The sequence below is a fragment of the Haliotis cracherodii genome, unplaced genomic scaffold (genome assembly GCF_022045235.1).
Source record: "Haliotis cracherodii isolate W230 unplaced genomic scaffold, xgHalCrac1.p SCAF_12, whole genome shotgun sequence".
Taxonomy (NCBI): Eukaryota; Metazoa; Mollusca; class Gastropoda; order Lepetellida; family Haliotidae; genus Haliotis; species Haliotis cracherodii.
This window is the reverse complement of record NW_027266267.1, coordinates 24,967,394-24,985,004: the sequence shown is the minus strand read 5'-3', so window position 1 is coordinate 24,985,004 and position 17,611 is coordinate 24,967,394. Positions and strand designations below refer to the sequence as shown.

Sequence of the window (17,611 nt, the reverse complement as noted above, 5' to 3'; positions counted from 1 at the left end):
CAAGGCACTGGAAAAAAACCTTTAAAAATAATAGGACACAGCTTTTCTCAGACATTTATTGAGGAACAGCTTTATCTTTCGGACAGTCGTAGGAACACGTCCCATGACCTACTGGCCGTGAACCCCAACACTGATGACCGATGGTGACCAGCCTCCACGTCAGACTTCGTCGACGTCGTGACCTTGACCCCGAGGAACAGTTGCGTCATCTTTCACCCCTCGATACTTCCGGATTTTGGAAACGGGCCGACGTCAACGTGATTTGGTTCTCAAATATACCTGGTAGAATAAAATGTTATTTCCTTTTAAGATGAGGTGAGGTGGGGTGAAATTGGGTTTAACGTCGCGTCCAAGATAATTGCACTCATATAGCGACTTGCATGCACTAGACCGGACTGATGCTGCTCTCCGTGCGGACGCTCTACCACTAGACCACGGAGGCGGTCTGCTTTTTAAGACCGAGTGTCTAAGTCCAATACGGACATATCACTAGAGACTGAAAAGTTACAAGGTTGTTTATTTGAATTTATCTGCTAGGGACGCTGATGAATTATAATATGCATTTAGGTTATATATATTCACAGACCCGTGAAGATCCGGGGTAGAATAGGTCTTTAGCAACCCATGCTTGCGGTAAAAGGCGACTAACGGGATCGGCTGGTCAGGTTCGCCGACTTGGTTGATGCACGGTCATCGATCCCAATTGCGTGGATCGATGCTCATGATGTCAATCACTGGGTTGTCTGGTCCAGACTCGATTATTTACAGACCGCCGTCATATAGCTGGAATATTGCTGAGTGCGGCGTTAAACAAACCAACCAACCAAATATATATATTCACCGAGTTCATTGTCAATTACAGTCAATTGTTTTTGTTGAAATATATAATTGAAGTTTGGTTGGTTTATTACGAGTAGGGAATGTTCTGGGTTTAAAATCGAATCTGGACTAAATCCAGTGATTGACATCATGAACATCAACGTACGTAAGTCACCGAGCTTCTAACAAGCAGAGGTAGCCTGGGACTATATTCTTACCCGGAATCCCCACTAGTTGGAAAAATTAGGTGAAACTTAAGGCTCAGTCTACAGTTCTCCATATTTTTCACGAAATGTTTTTTCTACAAACAAATTCCAAGCCCCAATAGATAACAGCCATTTTGACGTTTTTGAAGCTTGAACAGATACTAACCGTGGATATCCCTTCTGTCACGATTTTTACGACAGGAACTCTGAAATAGTAACAAATAGTAAGTTTGGGTATTTTATTTTTAGAAACGCGGTTACACATTCGCAAGAAACAAGCATCAGCAGTATTCCCGTAAGGTTAGGTTAAAATGGGGTTTAACCCATCTTCCTGTGGCAAGAAAATTAACTGACTTTAAAAGTCTAGTTTCCATCCTTGCCGACCATGGCTGGAATTCATGTGCTCTATCGTAGGGCCACCAGTGGCTATTACGATTTATGTCCCTTCTGTGCCTCTCCTATGGACCAATCAGATTCCACCTCTCATATCACTTGCATTTGCTTCAAACAAAATGGCGGCGCCCAGTCAAGACGATCTGATCGATAATCAAGATCTATATTGTGATAAAACGAGTCTTACATCGTGAAGTGCATCAAATCACGTGAGCACCTTAATCAAAAAGATGAAAAGATTTAGAAAATATCTGTTGACGCCGAGGTGGCGGTGCAAATACTTTGCAAATCCTGCAATCGACCGAAATCTGCATGAAAGTTTACGAACCGGATTTCGATTTCGTTGCGCGATTTTGATTGGACTATGCACAGACACGTTAGTCCACAATGCCAGTCTAGTTCGGCAAGGGTGGAAACTGAACTTTTTAAGTCAGTTAACTACTTACCTCGGGAAGATTGGTTTAATGTCGCGATAAAGATTATTTCAGTTTAAAAGCGACTTGCGTGCCTTTACTAGTTTAGCACAATTTAGATGCAGCTCTCATAGACTTAGGATCGAAGTAGGCAGGCATAGACAGAGAATTGAGAATATGTGAGCAATGTGATTTAAATGTGATTGAAGATGAGTTTCATTTTCTGTTAGTTTGTCCAAAATACGACCACCTTAGAAGAAAATATATTGATCTGCCTGGTTATGTACATCCCACTATACAAAGATTTACAACGATCATGTCAACAACTGATAAAGATACTCTAAAAAAATCTATCAATGTTCATTTATCATGCTATGTTAATTAGAATATGACCTGTTAAACGGATCTGTAACCACTCCCGAAAACAGAATTGTACTATGGGCCTGAGGCCTTTCAGTATGGAATAAAACTTATCCTATCCTACTAGTCCGGACTAATGCCGATTTTATAGTGCTAGTCAATTGAATCACCTTGCCGCAGTTTAACATGAATAGCCAGCCCCCTTTCGATATACCTTCTCCGAGCCAACAGGATGTTTTATCCATCAATCTCATTAAAATCAGATCTTAGTTCTCGATACCGCTAAACAAAAGGTCTGAGGACATCCCATTACAGCTCACGTCATACCGACCTTGCGCGTACTTTGACCGACCAATGGAATGATCAATCAGAAGGCAGCTTTCTCGTGCTTTACAGCACTAATTTCAAATCGGCAACTACGCTCCGAAACATATTTTGTCAAGTTCTCGATTACAAATTGGAAATCTAAACAAAAGAATATTCTGGAATGGCTAATAGATGCTCTAGATTGTATGGATTCAGTCATAAACCCGTAACTATCGTTCGGAATACCCCGTGTTAAAGTTTTCGAGGTTGCATGATTAGAAAATGACATTCCGACTGTCCCTTTCATGATCTGGTAAGCGATTGGTCGGATGAAAGGTCGTTCTGACGTGACCCCTAAAGGGATGTCCTCAGATCTTTGTTTAGCGGTAGCGAGAACTTAGATCTGATTTTAATGAAATTGTTTTATCCATTTAACGCCGAGCGTCTGACAGGGTTCCATCTTTTAACGCCTTTTGGTATGACCATCCGTTCTATCCACTAGACCAGGGAGGCGATATGAGGCTGACATTAACTCACCCCGTCACACAGTGTGCTGCAAAGCGTCACGTTACACTCAAACGCCAGAGTTTTCTCCCCTGGTAAGGTGAAACTGTCGAAGTAGGGGCCGATGCTTGTGAGGCCCTTCGTTTTGAAACTGGAGTGTCGGGGAAAGACTATCCCATCGCCGCATCTGGAGAACGACAACAGGAACAATTGTGAATAATTAAATTTAAGCTTAAAAAAAAAAATAATCAAAAAAGAAAATCAGCCATTACGTTTGACACCCATCCGGTCAAATGTCATTCTCAGCTCCCTGAGGGATACGCTTTGGGACACGTTACGATAAACATTACGTTTGGCCCGATGAATTGCAAAATAACTCAAAATAACACGGCAATCAATAACCTGTACCCAACAATATCTGCTGCTTATTTTTGTTCCCAGCAGTGAACAAAACGGTTTAAGAAACTATGTTATGTGTACAAGTTGACATCTTGAACGGAGGGGGGAGAACACAGGTAGGAGGAACAGCTCTCAAACACGCACACGCTACACAACGATACGGGGAAAGACAACCTATGGTCGTCTCATAATATACTACTCAAAAGAAGTTAAGGAACACCCGATTATTTCATATTATTTCATATTTCATCCCACAGTTCTGTTCAAACGTCCAACGTCACCTTTGACGGGACCCCAAATCAACTATTGGGTTCAGACCGCCCTGGTCATATTCATCTGTTGCAGCCGCGTCATATCTCTTTAAGGCTATTAGATGTCAGGGCCTTGCTGCCTGGATCCTGCATACTATGATATGGTGCATTGTCCATTAGGGTCTTGGCAGGCAATGCAGAAACCAATTTACTTTTCATCCACTCCAGAAATACCTTGCGGTCACTTCTGTGTGTAGTCCCCGTTGTCCTTGGCCCGGGAGACGAGGCCCCAGCCTGGAACTAGCACAGCCAGCATGGAGAAAGATAAGTGTCACCTTATCCCATTGGTAACTTTCTCCCAGACTCCTTACAGTCCCCACCGGGTACCCACTAACTGCTGGCTGTGTGAGAGGCATTTACCCACGTCTCATTTAGGAAAAAGGGCCATATCCTTCACGTTTCTCATCCATGGTTTAAAGATATACGTGTGTCACGAATGGAATACAGTCCTATTTTCACAACTTATATTTTTTTATTTGTGTTCAAATGTATGCAAAAGTTGCCATAGCTTTTATTTTGTAACAATTAAATCATGTTCAGTTTCAAGATATTTCTTCAAGAGTCTTAGTGGCATGTATTTATTTTCTGAACGCAGTGTAACAACTGCACGTCAGACTTGATTTTTCTGAAAACTGTCTAATTTATCAACCCTAATTTTTTTTGATATGTTCCCCTCCTGCTTTGCCTGATTGCTCGAGTCTCGTGGACGGACAACATTTTTCAGTTTGTTAGGAGACATACAAAGGGCTTTAGAAGCTCGTTTCAAGTATTTGTTAAATGCATTTAATGGTTTTCCTCTTTCTGCTTCACATTGACAGAAATCATACACCTTAACAATCAACTGTTTCACGTCAGCTGAAGTCTACAGCAACCGATGCTTGCTGTAAGAGGCGACTATAACGGGACCGGGTGGTCAGGCTCGCTGATTTGATTGATGCATGTCATCGTATCCCAATTGCGTAGATCGATGCTCATGATATCAATCACTGAATTGTCTGGTCCAGACTCGATTATTTTTCAGGCCGCCGTCATATAGCTGGAATATTGCTGAGTGCGGCGTTAACAACAAACAGTCAAACAAACATCATCTACGTATACATCTTTCGTATCTACGAATACATCTCTTTCGTATCTACGAATACATCTCTTTCGTATCTACATATACATCTTTCGTATCTACATAATTTATTTTTTTATGCATCTTTTTCGTATCTATGTATACATATTTCGTATCTATGTTTACATCCCTTTCGTATCTACGTATACATCTTTCGTATGTGCGTATATATCTTTCGTATCTACGTATACATATCTGGTTTGTAATACATCAGCATGGTATACTTCGTACCGACTCTGGGGCTCGATTATTTATAGACGTAATAGGCTGTGGCATAAACCTTTCTGCTTCACCTATGCCAATGGCAGTTTCATACAATTAATAGATTATTGAAAATGTGTGTAGCAATGTGTTTTGGACCGTAAACATGACTTTTAATTGCTGAAAAGTATTACAAACTGTAGTGACACCAGATCTTGTATTGTGAGGTTATCCGTTTTTTAAAAACGGTTCAAAATTCAGCATCGTACTGTGAAAACTCGACAGATTGGCCGCCATGTTGGGATTGGCCGCCATGTTGGGATTGGCCGCCATGTTGTCGACTTACCCCGCCCTCAGCACAGCGTATCTTGTCTCGGGGACAGAACCAACCACATCACAAGCGAGGGGGCTGACGCCCACTTCTTTTGAAGTCCCTGAAATGAAACCGTGAGTGAATTGTGTCATGGTGCGGTCGGTGATCGTGGGCATATAGCGCTTCTTTAGTCGCTTTATAAAATATTAATAACTGTACATATCAGGAGCTTTAGGGGGACAAGGAAGTGGGGATAACGATGATGTGGGGGGAGGGAAAACGGGGATGTGGGGGAGGGAAAACGAGGATGTGGGGGAGGGAAAACGAGGATGTGGGGGAGGGTAAACGGGGATGTGGGGGAGGGATAACGAGGATGTGGGGGATAACGATGATGTGGGGGGAGGGAAAACGAGGATGTGGGGGGAGGGAAAACGAGGATGTGGGGGAGGGTAAACGGGGATGTGGGGGAGGGAAAACGAGGATGTGGGGGAGGGATAACGAGGATGTGGGGGGAGGGATAACGAGGATGTGGGGGAGGGATAACGAGGATGTGGGGGAGGGATAACGAGGATGTGGGGGAGGGATAACGAGGATGTGGGGGGAGGGATAACGAGGATGGGGGGGGAAAGGGATAACGAGGATGGGGGGGGGAAAGGGATAACGAGGATGGGGGGGAAAGGGATAACGAGGATGGGGGGGGGGAAGGGATAACGAGGATGTGGGGGAGGGATAACGAGGATGTGGGGGGAGGGATAACGAGGATGTGGGGAGGGATAACGAGGATGTCGGGGAGGGATAACGAGGATGTCGGGGAGGGATAACGAGGATGGGGGGGGGGGGGGGAAGGGATAACGAGGATGTGGGGGAGGGATAACGAGGATGTCGGGGAGGGATAGCGAGGATGTCGGGGAGGGATAACGAAGGGGAGGGATAACGAAGATGTGGGGGAGGGATAACGAAGATGTGGGGGAGGGATAACGAGGATGTGTGGGGGGGGACAAAGCGGATGTGGGGGAGGGACAACGAGGATGTGGGGGGTAGAGATAACGAGGATGTGGGGGGAGGGATTACGAGGATGTGGGGGAGGGATAACGAGGATGTGGGGGGATAACGAGGATGTGTGGGAGGGATAACGAGGATGTGTGGGAGGGATAACGAGGATGTGGGGAGGGATAACGAGGATGTGGGAAGGGATAACGAGGATGTGGGGAGGGATAACGAGGATGTGGGGGGAGGGATAACGAGGATGTGGGGGAGGGATAACGAGGATGTGGGGGAGGGATAACGAGGATGTGGGGGGAATAACGAGGATGTGGGGGTGGGATAACGAGGATGTGAGGGGGATAACGAGGATGTGGGGGGGATAACGAGGATGTGGGGGATAACGAGGATGTGGGGGGGATAACGAGGATGTGGGGCAGGGATAACGAGGATGTCGGGGAGGGATAACGAGGATGTCGGGGAGGGATAACGAGGATGTCGGGGAGGGATAACGAGGATGTGGGGGAGGGATAACGAGGATGTCGGGGAGGGATAACGAGGATGTCGGGGAGGGATAACGAGGATGTCGGGGAGGGATAACGAGGATGTGGGGGAGGGATAACGAGGATGTGGGGGAGGGATAACGAGGATGGGGGAGGGATAACGAGGATGGGGGAGGGATAACGAGGATGTGGGGGGAGGATGTGGGTGATTTAACCACTTGGCTACCCGACCACCCCTGAATCAGTCAGTCTAACCAATATATATGATTAGAGTGGGCTGTTGCATACATTCATTTGAAACACGTTCCAGAAATGTAAAACAATTATTGCCTTTTTGGCAACCCCAACATCCAGTATTTAATATCTTCCGGTCGAGCTTACCGTCGGTTTTTATTTTTAAGGTGACCTTGCGACCGAGCGTCAATGCCTCGTCAGGGCGAAGGTCATTTCCAAGAATGTCTGCCATGGTCAATGTCACGGACGAACTGGAGACTGGGCCACTGTTGATCTGGAGCACCCGAGGAGCGACAAGCCTGGACGAGATGTTACATACTTTTAAAAAATAAAGTTTTAATTCTATACAACAATTTGTAATTCAAAATTATTAATATGGCCGATCCCTAAAACTTCCGCCCAATCACATGTATATATACACACTGTCAGCATAAGATGTTTTGAGGGATACATTTCGTGTCATCGTACTGTTGTTCCCAAGTTATATTTAGGGAACACAAGGGTTGCTGGGGATGCAAGGACCAACTCCATGTTGAGAAAGACCCGTGTAGATTCCGGGGTAGAATAGGTCTTCAGCAACCCATGCTTGCCGTAAAAGGCGACTATGCTTGTCGTAAAAGGCGACTAACGGGATCGGGTGGTCAGGCTCGCTGACTTGGTTGATGCATGTCATCGATCCCAATTGCGTGGGTCGATGCTCATGATGTCAATTACTGGATTGTCTGGTCCAGACTCGATTATTTACCGACTGCTGTCATATAGCTGGAATATTGCTGAGTGCGGCGTTAAACAACAAACCAACCAACCAACCAGAACTTTTCAACTCGTTCATAAAATTAGTATTACACGAGAGCTCGTTTAGTATTCTATATTTTTCTTTCCAAACCGGCTTCCACAGGAGATATGACTTCAGTAAGATTACATCACAATACTTTGCAGGCAATAGTGACGTATTCGGTTACTATGACGTCACAATGAAATCATGCCAATTATTAATATTTACGAATAATAAAGTAATGCCTGGAAATTTAGATAGTTGCTTGCTTAGATCTTGAAGTACGTCGTAACAACTTCATACTGGTAGTGTGTGACTTCATAGTGTTGGATTTGAACATAACATTAGAGCATAAATACTAGGTGTATCTCTCCCCCCCCCCCCCCTAAGTACAATCGACCAAGCTCTCGTAAATCTTGCTTGCTTGCTTGGTTTGTTGTTTAACGCCGCACTCAGCAATATTCCAGCTATATGGCGGCGGTCTGTAAATAATCGAGTCTGGACCAGACAATCCAGTGATAAATATCATGAACATCGATCAACCAAGTCAGCGAGCCTGACCCCTGATCCCATTAGTCGCCTTTTACGACAAGCATAGTCGCCTTTTACAGCAAGTATGGGTTGCTGAAGACCTATTCTACCCCGGAACCTTCACGGTTATCTCTCTGCTGCTGAAGCTGGTTAGCTGTACGTTTTACAACAGATACACTGCTTTTTAAGGTTTACAAAACTGAAAAAGTTGGGAGAGATTTTGGACGATAAACAGAATCTCACCCCAGTGTCTTGATATGAAATATGTCCATACTCGTCGATGGTTGGTTGGTTTGTTGTTTAACGCCGCACTCAGCAATATTCCAGCTATATGACGGCGGTCTGTAAATAATCGAGTCTGGACCAGACAATCCAGTGATTGACACCGTGAGCATCGATCCACACCATTGAGATACGATGACATGTATCAACCAAGTCAGCGAGCCTGACTACCCGACCCCGTTAGTCGCCTGGTACGACAGGCATAGTCGCCTTCACGGTGAGCATGGGTTGCTGAAGACCTATTCTACCCCAAATCTTCACGGTTTACAATCGTCGATGAAAGTTTTAAAATCCTCAGCAAGTCTTATAAAAAATGTATACATTGTAAAGGTTTTCTATTTGAAGTGGATATATTTTCACAATTACTTTTGTCTTTTTTATTTCTTTTCTCTTTTAAGGGGGTGGGGGGAATTTTCAACATCGAATTTGGAACTGCTTCATTCTGTTACTTACGTCTCTTCAATGGTCTGCTCGGCAGTGTCATCGAGGGCTTTGGCGTCAAAGGTACATGTGATGGTGTAGATCTCATCGCTCTGTTGCACCTGGTCGTCATCCTCGCCGTAGGCAACCACCACCCTCGTCACGTACGTCTCAACGTCCTTCCGCTTCTACAGTATCAAACATGGACTCGTCAGTGGAGCAGTTAAACAACATCCCCACACACGCACGTACGCACGCACGCACACGCACGCACACGCACGCACGCGCACACACGCGCACACCCGCACGCACCCGCACGCACGCACCCGCACGCACGCACGCGCACGCACACACACACACACACACGCACGCACGCACGCACGCACGCACGCACACGCACACGCACACGCGGGTGGGAGGATGGGGAGCTCAAGCCATGCTCTAATGTTATATTCAAATATGGTTTCTTTTTGTGGCAAGCCAACAATGATGAAGTCGCACACAACCAGTAACATCTTTTTAAATGTAAATAACGAATTACATTCTTTGGACTCATTTTTTTATCTACAATACGAGGCTTATGTAGAAACTTCGGTAAAGCAAGGCTTGGATATTTTTTTGGAGAATGTTTGTAGGTCAACTATTCACTGTTAGGTTTAGTTGAATAAGGTGAGGTGAAATTGGGTTTATTGCACTTATAAAGCGACGTGCATGCACGTGTGTGTGTGGCTGCTTGTACTAGTCCGGACTGATGCCGACTTATAGTGCTAGCCCACTTGGATACCATGCCGCAGTTTAACATGAATACCCCACTCAGACACAGTATACTGACTCCGAGCCGACCAGTCCTTGTTTTAGTCCCTTAATGCCGAGCGCCAGACAGGGTAACAACAAGTACCATCTTTAAACATCTATTGGTATGACGCGGCCGGGGATCGAACCCCGGACCTTCCGCTCTCCGTGCGGACGCTCTACCACTAGACCACGGAGGCGGTCTTTAGTTGAATAAGATGACATGCAACCTATCTAACAAATCGCCGAGCCTCGTCACCAGATCCGGTCAATCACCTCATACGACGAGCATGGGTTGCTTGGGACCCCATCTAACTCTTTCCACGAAGCCAAGCGAGGGACCGACAAAGTACTGACAGTCAACCGTTACCAAGAATGTTGTTTGTTGTTTAACGCCGCACTCAGCAATATTCCAGCTATATGACGGCGGTCTGTAAATAATCGAGTCCAGACAATCCAGTGATTAACATGTGCAATCGCGATACGATGACATGTATCAACCAAATCAGCGAGCCTGACCACCCGATCCCGTTAGTTGCATAGTATCCTCTTACGACAATCACAGTCGCCTCTTACGACAATCACAGTCGCCTCTTACGACAAGCATAGTCGCCTCTTACGACAAGCATGCTTTGCTGAAGATCAATTCTACCCCGCTTCTTCACGGGTAGACCGACAAACTACTGACACTCAATTGTTACCAAAAATGGATCGAGTGACGCTATGTCTCACCAGGAAGTTACATTTGGAGCTGCCCTTTCCCGGGAAGGAGATGGGGAGGTTGTAGGTGATCCCGTCGTTGCTTGTGAAGTCTACATCACCCGCCGGACACCTGGCAAAGACTAACGCCCTCGGGAGGTCCGTCAGCACGGTGACGACAGCATCGCCGACGTGGTCACTGCCGCAGTTGGTGCTCACTGAAAGTTTGGCAAATGTCAAGTTGGATTCATAATGAATGTTCTGCTATGCCTCACTCGTCAACTGGGGCGGTCGGGTAGCCTAGTGGTGTTAATCCAGTCCGGACCAGTGATTGCCATTGCTAGCAACGACCCAATCAACTAAGTCACCGAGCTTAATCGAGCTTCATCGAGCTATCTGGCCGCCTCATTCGACCAGCACCGGTTGCACATTATTACCACGGGGTTAACAGCAAACGAATGATTGACAGCAATATTCGAGCTCTACAACAGCGACTGGGATTTTTTTGTTTTGTTTGTTGTTTAACGCCGTACTCAGCAACATTCCAGCTATATGACGGCGATGTGTAAATAATCGAGTCTGGGCCAGACAATCCAGTGATTGCCATCCTGCGATCGACGCAATTGGGATACGATGACATGCATCAACCAAGTCAGCGAGCCTGACCACCCGATCCCGTTAGTCTCCTCGTACGACAAGCACAGTCGCCCTTTTACGGCAAGCATGGGTTGCTGAAGACCTATTCTACCCCGGATCTTCACGGGTCGAAAAATGCAAGGGAATATACACGAAATGCAAAGTAATAGTCCTCGCCATACCTCAATACTAGTGCAAAACTGGAACTTATTTTGCAAAATGTATCACAGGGGTGATAACGTCACGGTACCAGTGAGGATTTGGGTTAGACCAGCGACTAACGGGATGGGTAGTCCGGCTCGCTGACTTTGTTGATGCATGTCATCGTATCCCACTTGCGCACATCGATGCTCATGATGTCAATATCTGGATTGTGGCGTTAAACAACAAGGAAATGCTCCATGTACGCAAGGTTTACCTTTCAGAACGTAGTTTTTCGGGATAGCGCCGTAAACAGAAACCTGAAAATAAAAGCAATGACTAGGTGTGAGGGCATAACAGTGTTAAAGTTGTCAAAAATGACTTGAGCATGACCCCAAAATACTTTGACAGATTTTTCGCGATGAGTTTCCGCATCGTAGTGAGTTGAACGATATTATAGCTGTATCACAGCGTGTCGGCTTGATGTGGGAACAAAGCCCGAAGTTGATGCAAATCTTGTACGTTTATCAGTTTGGTGAAATCGAGTACGAATATCGTGCTGACAAATCTAAAAAAAATAATCGGGCTTAACCTGGATTCGAAGGTTTCTGGCGTGCGCAAACTTATTGACCCTTTTCACTTTCGCCATCTTGGATCGAAAACGAGGCTTGGAGAGCATAGCTCCATGCAGTGTGAGACGCATCAGCTGATAGGGAACAGAGCACGTTGTGCATGTCACTGGACATTTCAAACCATAAAATGGTATCCCTTGTAACTAATACAGAAGATATTTCACATTTAATCATGAGGTCCAACTAAATTATGCCTGTAATACACTGGAATTCGCGATTTGCTGTCAGGATCCCGGAAGTGAATCGAAAAGTGCATTTCGAGATACGTATTTCCGAAATAGATTGTTTTATCATAACCTCGTCGGCATCTGGGTACAGTGTGATAGTATATTCAATGACGGAAGTTTTGTTTCGTAAATGAACTGCATAACATGCAACACGTCCGTGTATTTTGCTTATTTGCACAGTCAACGCGTGGCCTTGCGAACTCGAGATCGTCGACCATGTTTATTTCACGTTTCATTGTGGTGTTTGCTGCACCACGCACTATCGTTTTGCCAGTTGACAAAAAACACTTTTTCTGCTATGATTTTCATCCAAACATTACGATGTAAATGAAATTGGTTTACAAAATGACTCGTGTGTCAACATACATTCAGAAAGGGCGATAACTAATCAGTGTATACAATGACAGATGAAACTTTACTTTTCCTTCAAACACTTATTTAACCGATTATTGGCGATTAAGATTGCACCGTGCACGATGTTTGAAATAAGCTGAAATGAAACTCAAAATTAAAACCAAAATTAAAAAAAATATATATATTGCGTGAAATTGTATTAATTTGTATATTTCTTCTAACATCAACTTCTTGAACACCCTGACCTATCCTAGATGACAGGGATTTGTATACCAAACTGAGGCTACTAATGCCAAAGTCACCAAACATCAAATTGAAAGCCAAATATAAGTTTGCTGTGCTTTCTTAGTCATCACAGGACAATAATTAATTATTTGTTTAAGAATGACAATAAAAAAACCCATGTCAGTAGATTAATTAAAGAATTAAGGTTTCAATCTGGGTCTGTAGATAGAGTTCGTTACACATCAGTTCAGAGTGACAAGAATAAATTTAACTTCAATTTTTTGTATATTCGTTCTTTGACATTGATCATGATACCCCTGGCTATCAAACTATTCATACACCAAATCTACCAAACAAAATTACACAAGTATTGTGGAATTAAAAAAAAATATGGCAACCACCAGGATAAGAGTTAGTGAAACAGGTTTTCCAATGTATCTGTAAGTGTTTCTGGTCTCAATAAGTTCATACAGAACAATGTATGATATGAAAATACTTATGACCAAACACAAATAAAGGTATTCTTTTCATAAAGCTTCAAAAATAAATATACAAATATATATTTACAGTCTATTTACATCTTAAAAGCTGGATATGTGTAAATATTAAATTGTTTATGCATTATCCAAAACTGATTATATATACCATACCATATATGGAGATTATCAAGTTTTATGATGAGAAAATTGAGAGTTTCGAAGGAAGTATTGTTTGTTTGTTTGTTGTTTAACGCCGCATTCAGCAATATTCCAGCTATATGACGGCGGTCTGTAAATAATCGAGTCTGGACCAGACAATCCAGTGATTAATATCATGAGCATCGATCCACGCAATGGGGATACAATGACATCCAGCAACTTCGTCAGCGAGCCTGACCACCCGATCCCGTTAGTCGCCTTTTACGACAAGCATAGTCACCTTTTACAGCAAGTATGGGTTGCTGAAGACCTATTCTATGCCGGAATCTTCAAGGGCTGAAGGAAGTATTGAAATTATGTCATTGTAACAGAGCTCCAGATAAGCTTTTGGTGTTGTGGGTATTTTACCCATGCGTTTTAATTTCATTGGGTATCAGTAATTCTATCTGCGTATTCAAATTTCTGTTACCCACTAGTTTTTACACATGTAGGTATTTAAGTTAAATATTCAAAAAGACTATTCATCTAGTCCCTGCAAACTGGTGTCGTGTGGGTTCGAGAGCTTTATAGGACTCAATACTACGATACTTCCACAAGAAAGTGTGATGGCAAATGATCATGATGTAACTGTCATCGTGGAGTTTGGCAAGGTTGACGGAATGCCCGTTTATAATTTCAAAATAAGTTGCTGATTTGCTAATCGAATACGCAGGGTTACTTCACAATATTTTGATGATACGCACACGTTTTATTTTTGTAGCGTATCTGTAATGTTCGTTGCGTATTTGATACGCTTGGTTTATATTTTAGTGCGTATTTCTGCATTTCTGATGCGTATTTCACGCAGATACGCAGCTTATCTGGACCTCTGAATTGTAATATGATTTCAATTATTAAATCATTGAGATATCTCACAAAACGTTCAGCATGCTTAAAATATATCCATCATGTTCATGTTTATTTTATTTCAGATATTACAACAATCTGATAATATTTGCCAGCAAACATGTAAATGGTGTTTAATGTTACCTATGAACTTACCAACCTCACATTTTACAAGAATATCATCTTGGAGAATTACTAATGTTCCCACAGTTTCAGTCAGTAATAAAATGTCAAAGTGGGTCGAGGGAAAAAGTACTTGACACATCCCCAATATTGTTATTTGTTCTGTTTCCAAAACCTGGTAATATATTTAAGGTGGTGAGGTGAAATGGGATTTAACGTCGCGTCCAAGATTATTGTACTTATATAGCGACGTGCATGCACGTTTATGTGTGTATGTGTGGCTGCTTGTACAAGTCCGGACTGATGCCGATTTCTAGTGCTAGCTCACTGAGATACCATGCCGCAGTTTAACATGAATACCCCACTCGGACACAATACACTGACTCCTTGTTTTAGCCCCTTAATGCCGAGCGCCAGACAGGGTAACAACAAGTACCATCTTTTAACGTCTTTTGGTATGACGCGGCCGGGGATCGAACCCCGGACCTTCCGCTCTCCGGGCGGAGGCTCTACCACTAGACCACGGAGAATACATTTAAGGAATCACTATTGCTCTAATTTGGACAACCTGGAAACCAAATAATTAAAATCAATTCTTATATCAAGAAAAGGCAAATAAAATGCGTGTTGGTTCAGTTGAATAATTCTGATTTATCGTCGGATATTAGTGAGTGTCTGATATGCAACTACCTAAAATCATCTGGATTTCTCATTTAACAAAGAAAAAACAGCAAATAATGTCTTTTTTTCTTAAAATAAGCTTGTTTATCGTCCACTTGAGTTATTCAAACTTTTCAAAGCTTAACATGGGTGTCTGTCAGTCAAAATCACCTTATTAAATTCCAGGAGGAAATAATTTTCTTGCTTGTAAACAAATGGTACAGAGTGTTGTTTTAGAATAGGTTTATTCTAACGTCGCGAGTCTGATAAATATTGGCCATGTTGTTGCGTGAGCGATTAAGGCTTTTCGCTTCCTCGTTCTATTTAAGTGAAACGTGACAGGAAGCACAATGTGTGTTATCAGCAGCACCCTCCTCCAGACATCCATCACCGGAGATGGTTTCAGTTGCAGCATACATCCTCCCCGTGAAGAAAGGAAATCAACAGAGCTGACTGTAGACGGTAGATATTCATTGTGTTGACTCTCTGGACTCAAAGCGTGAAATAAATAATATTGTAATAATATTTCTACTTGTGATTTTTTCACCTTCTCTCTAAATATTGCTCATTCAGTAAACATTCTTCTGAAATAGAGACGTTTTAGGAAAATTAATCACAGTGAATAACTTTACAGCCTACTTTAGAACAATCTTGAAGGTAACAATTCATCTGATATGTCTAAAACTCATACAGTGTATTCTGTTTAAATTAATGAAACCGATTTTGTATTATGTATTTAAACATGAACTACTTTGTTTAGTCTGACCATGCTGAAAACATACTTTTGCTAGAGTGAAATAAATAAGATTATTAAAATCAGGAGAAATATCACGTTTTGTCACACCTACCGTCAGTCTGCCTCATTGACACGATGGTTTTCTGAGTAAGGTCATGAAGATCACAATTAAAATATATGAATAGGACTTGTATTTGTTTTTTTTCAAATGACATGTTTATCTCATCTTGTGTATTTTTGTGTGATTTGATCCTTGTAGCCAGTACCTTCGCACACAGACTTTATTGCCTGCGCTTAAAATCTTCATTTCAGAAAGTATATCAGTAAACTGCCAAGTCGTTACAGATCTAAGATGAAACAGTAACGTCATAGATGTACTTTAAAAAGGGCGAGTGTTGTTTGACACCGCAGTCGGGTGTATGACGACCGCCTTTAAATGATGAAGATTGTACCCAATGTTCGAAGAAAACTAGTGAATGAAAACATGCGCACCTATTCACGGCAATATCTTCAATTACATACAACTATCCATTTCAGAAGCTGGGACGTGTTTCTGATCACATGGTTCCTCTTAAATTCGTCAACATGAAATCTTCGCAACTGAAGATTCAGTTTTATATTATTAAATCAAATATTTATAAAAGTTATTAAGTTATTGATAGATACACTGGTCGACCGTTTTATTTATGTAATAGCTAGCTGTAACTAAATTATATTATTTACAAATTGTTCACTTTTATTGCCAACTTTTACTTTGTAAATATAATTAACACGTTTTTTTTACCTGTGATAAAATATGACTGAAAAAAGCTCAATCTGTAAACATCTTCTACTCACGAGAAATGTGACGACAATCGCCAATCCAAAGCCAAACACCATACTCGCTGTTTCGACTGCTAGCTCTGTGTGCCCGCGGCGATGACTTCTCCAGCCTCACGTGCTGCACGTGCTCAGCTGATTGAGATGCACGTGCGAATGATTGCATTGCAGCTTACTTCGATCCCCTGTCGGGGTTCTTTTCCCGTTCTGGATTTCTTGAAATCACGTTGGAAATTGAAAATCATTGAATGGATTATTTTTCTAAAGCGATTAAATGATACTAGAGGTGAGATATACAGATGATATTTCATGTGTCGAGTGCAATATCATGTTTCTCTCATCGGGGGAAAACACAGCGACGTTTCATCACCCCTTGTATTTGCGACATAAAATTTAGTTCCGTGTTTGCAAAATCTTAAAGAATATAAAACTATACTTAGGGTAACGAAAACTCTTTACCATACATCTAGATATGATTATATGCAAAATCAACATTTACTTTAAAAAAATATTCTCGAAATCTACTAGACCGCTGTTAGGAGCGAAAGAATGCACGCTTGTCAATTAACCAAAATGTCGCTTTGCGAAACGAACAGTCTCGATTGACGAGTAAAATGAAAAATTTACAGTTTATAACGAAACATTTTCAAGAGAATAACAAACGTCAAGAAGCAACATTAACTCTATTAATGACCATCTGTCCTTAGACCGCCTCCGTGGTCTAGTGGTAGAGCGTCCGCACGGAGAGCGGAAGGTCCGGGGTTCGATCATACCGCGTCATACCAAAAGACGTTAAAATGGTACTTGTTGTTACCCTGTCTGGCGTTCGGCATTAAGGGGCTTAAACAAGGACTGGTCGGCTCGGAGTCAGTATACTGTGTCTGAGTGGGATATTCATGTAAAACTGCGGCACGGTATCTCAGTGAGATAGCACTATAAATCGGCATCAGTCCGGACTAGTACAAGCAGCCACAGC

The 17,611-nt window shown here is 42.8% G+C and overlaps 1 protein-coding gene across 1 annotated transcript; it reads right to left on the bottom strand.

Moving 5' to 3' along the window:
- Positions 1–205: 205 nt before the first annotated feature.
- LOC139457707 (vitelline envelope sperm lysin receptor-like) lies at positions 206–16,695 on the bottom strand. Its single transcript, XM_071239061.1, has 9 exons — positions 16,654–16,695; positions 11,614–11,656; positions 10,593–10,777; positions 9,102–9,256; positions 7,208–7,359; positions 5,376–5,463; positions 3,035–3,188; positions 1,192–1,231; positions 206–279 (listed from the first exon to the last, which is right to left on the bottom strand). The coding sequence occupies exons 1-9, from the start codon at positions 16,693–16,695 to the stop codon at positions 206–208; spliced, it is 933 nt and encodes a 310-aa protein (XP_071095162.1).
- Positions 16,696–17,611: the final 916 nt, after the last annotated feature.

Bases quoted from the DNA above. Each gene is read 5' to 3' on its own strand.
- LOC139457707 (XM_071239061.1), bottom strand. From the start codon at position 16,695: ATGGTGTTTGGCTTTGGATTGGCGATTGTCGTCACATTTCTC. The intron at 5,464-7,207 runs GTAAGCTCGACC...GTTTCATTTCAG, and splicing joins CTTAAAAATAAAAACCGACG to GGACTTCAAAAGAAGTGGGC. The intron at 3,189-5,375 runs GTAAGTCGACAA...GTCGTTCTCCAG, and splicing joins TACGCTGTGCTGAGGGCGGG to ATGCGGCGATGGGATAGTCT.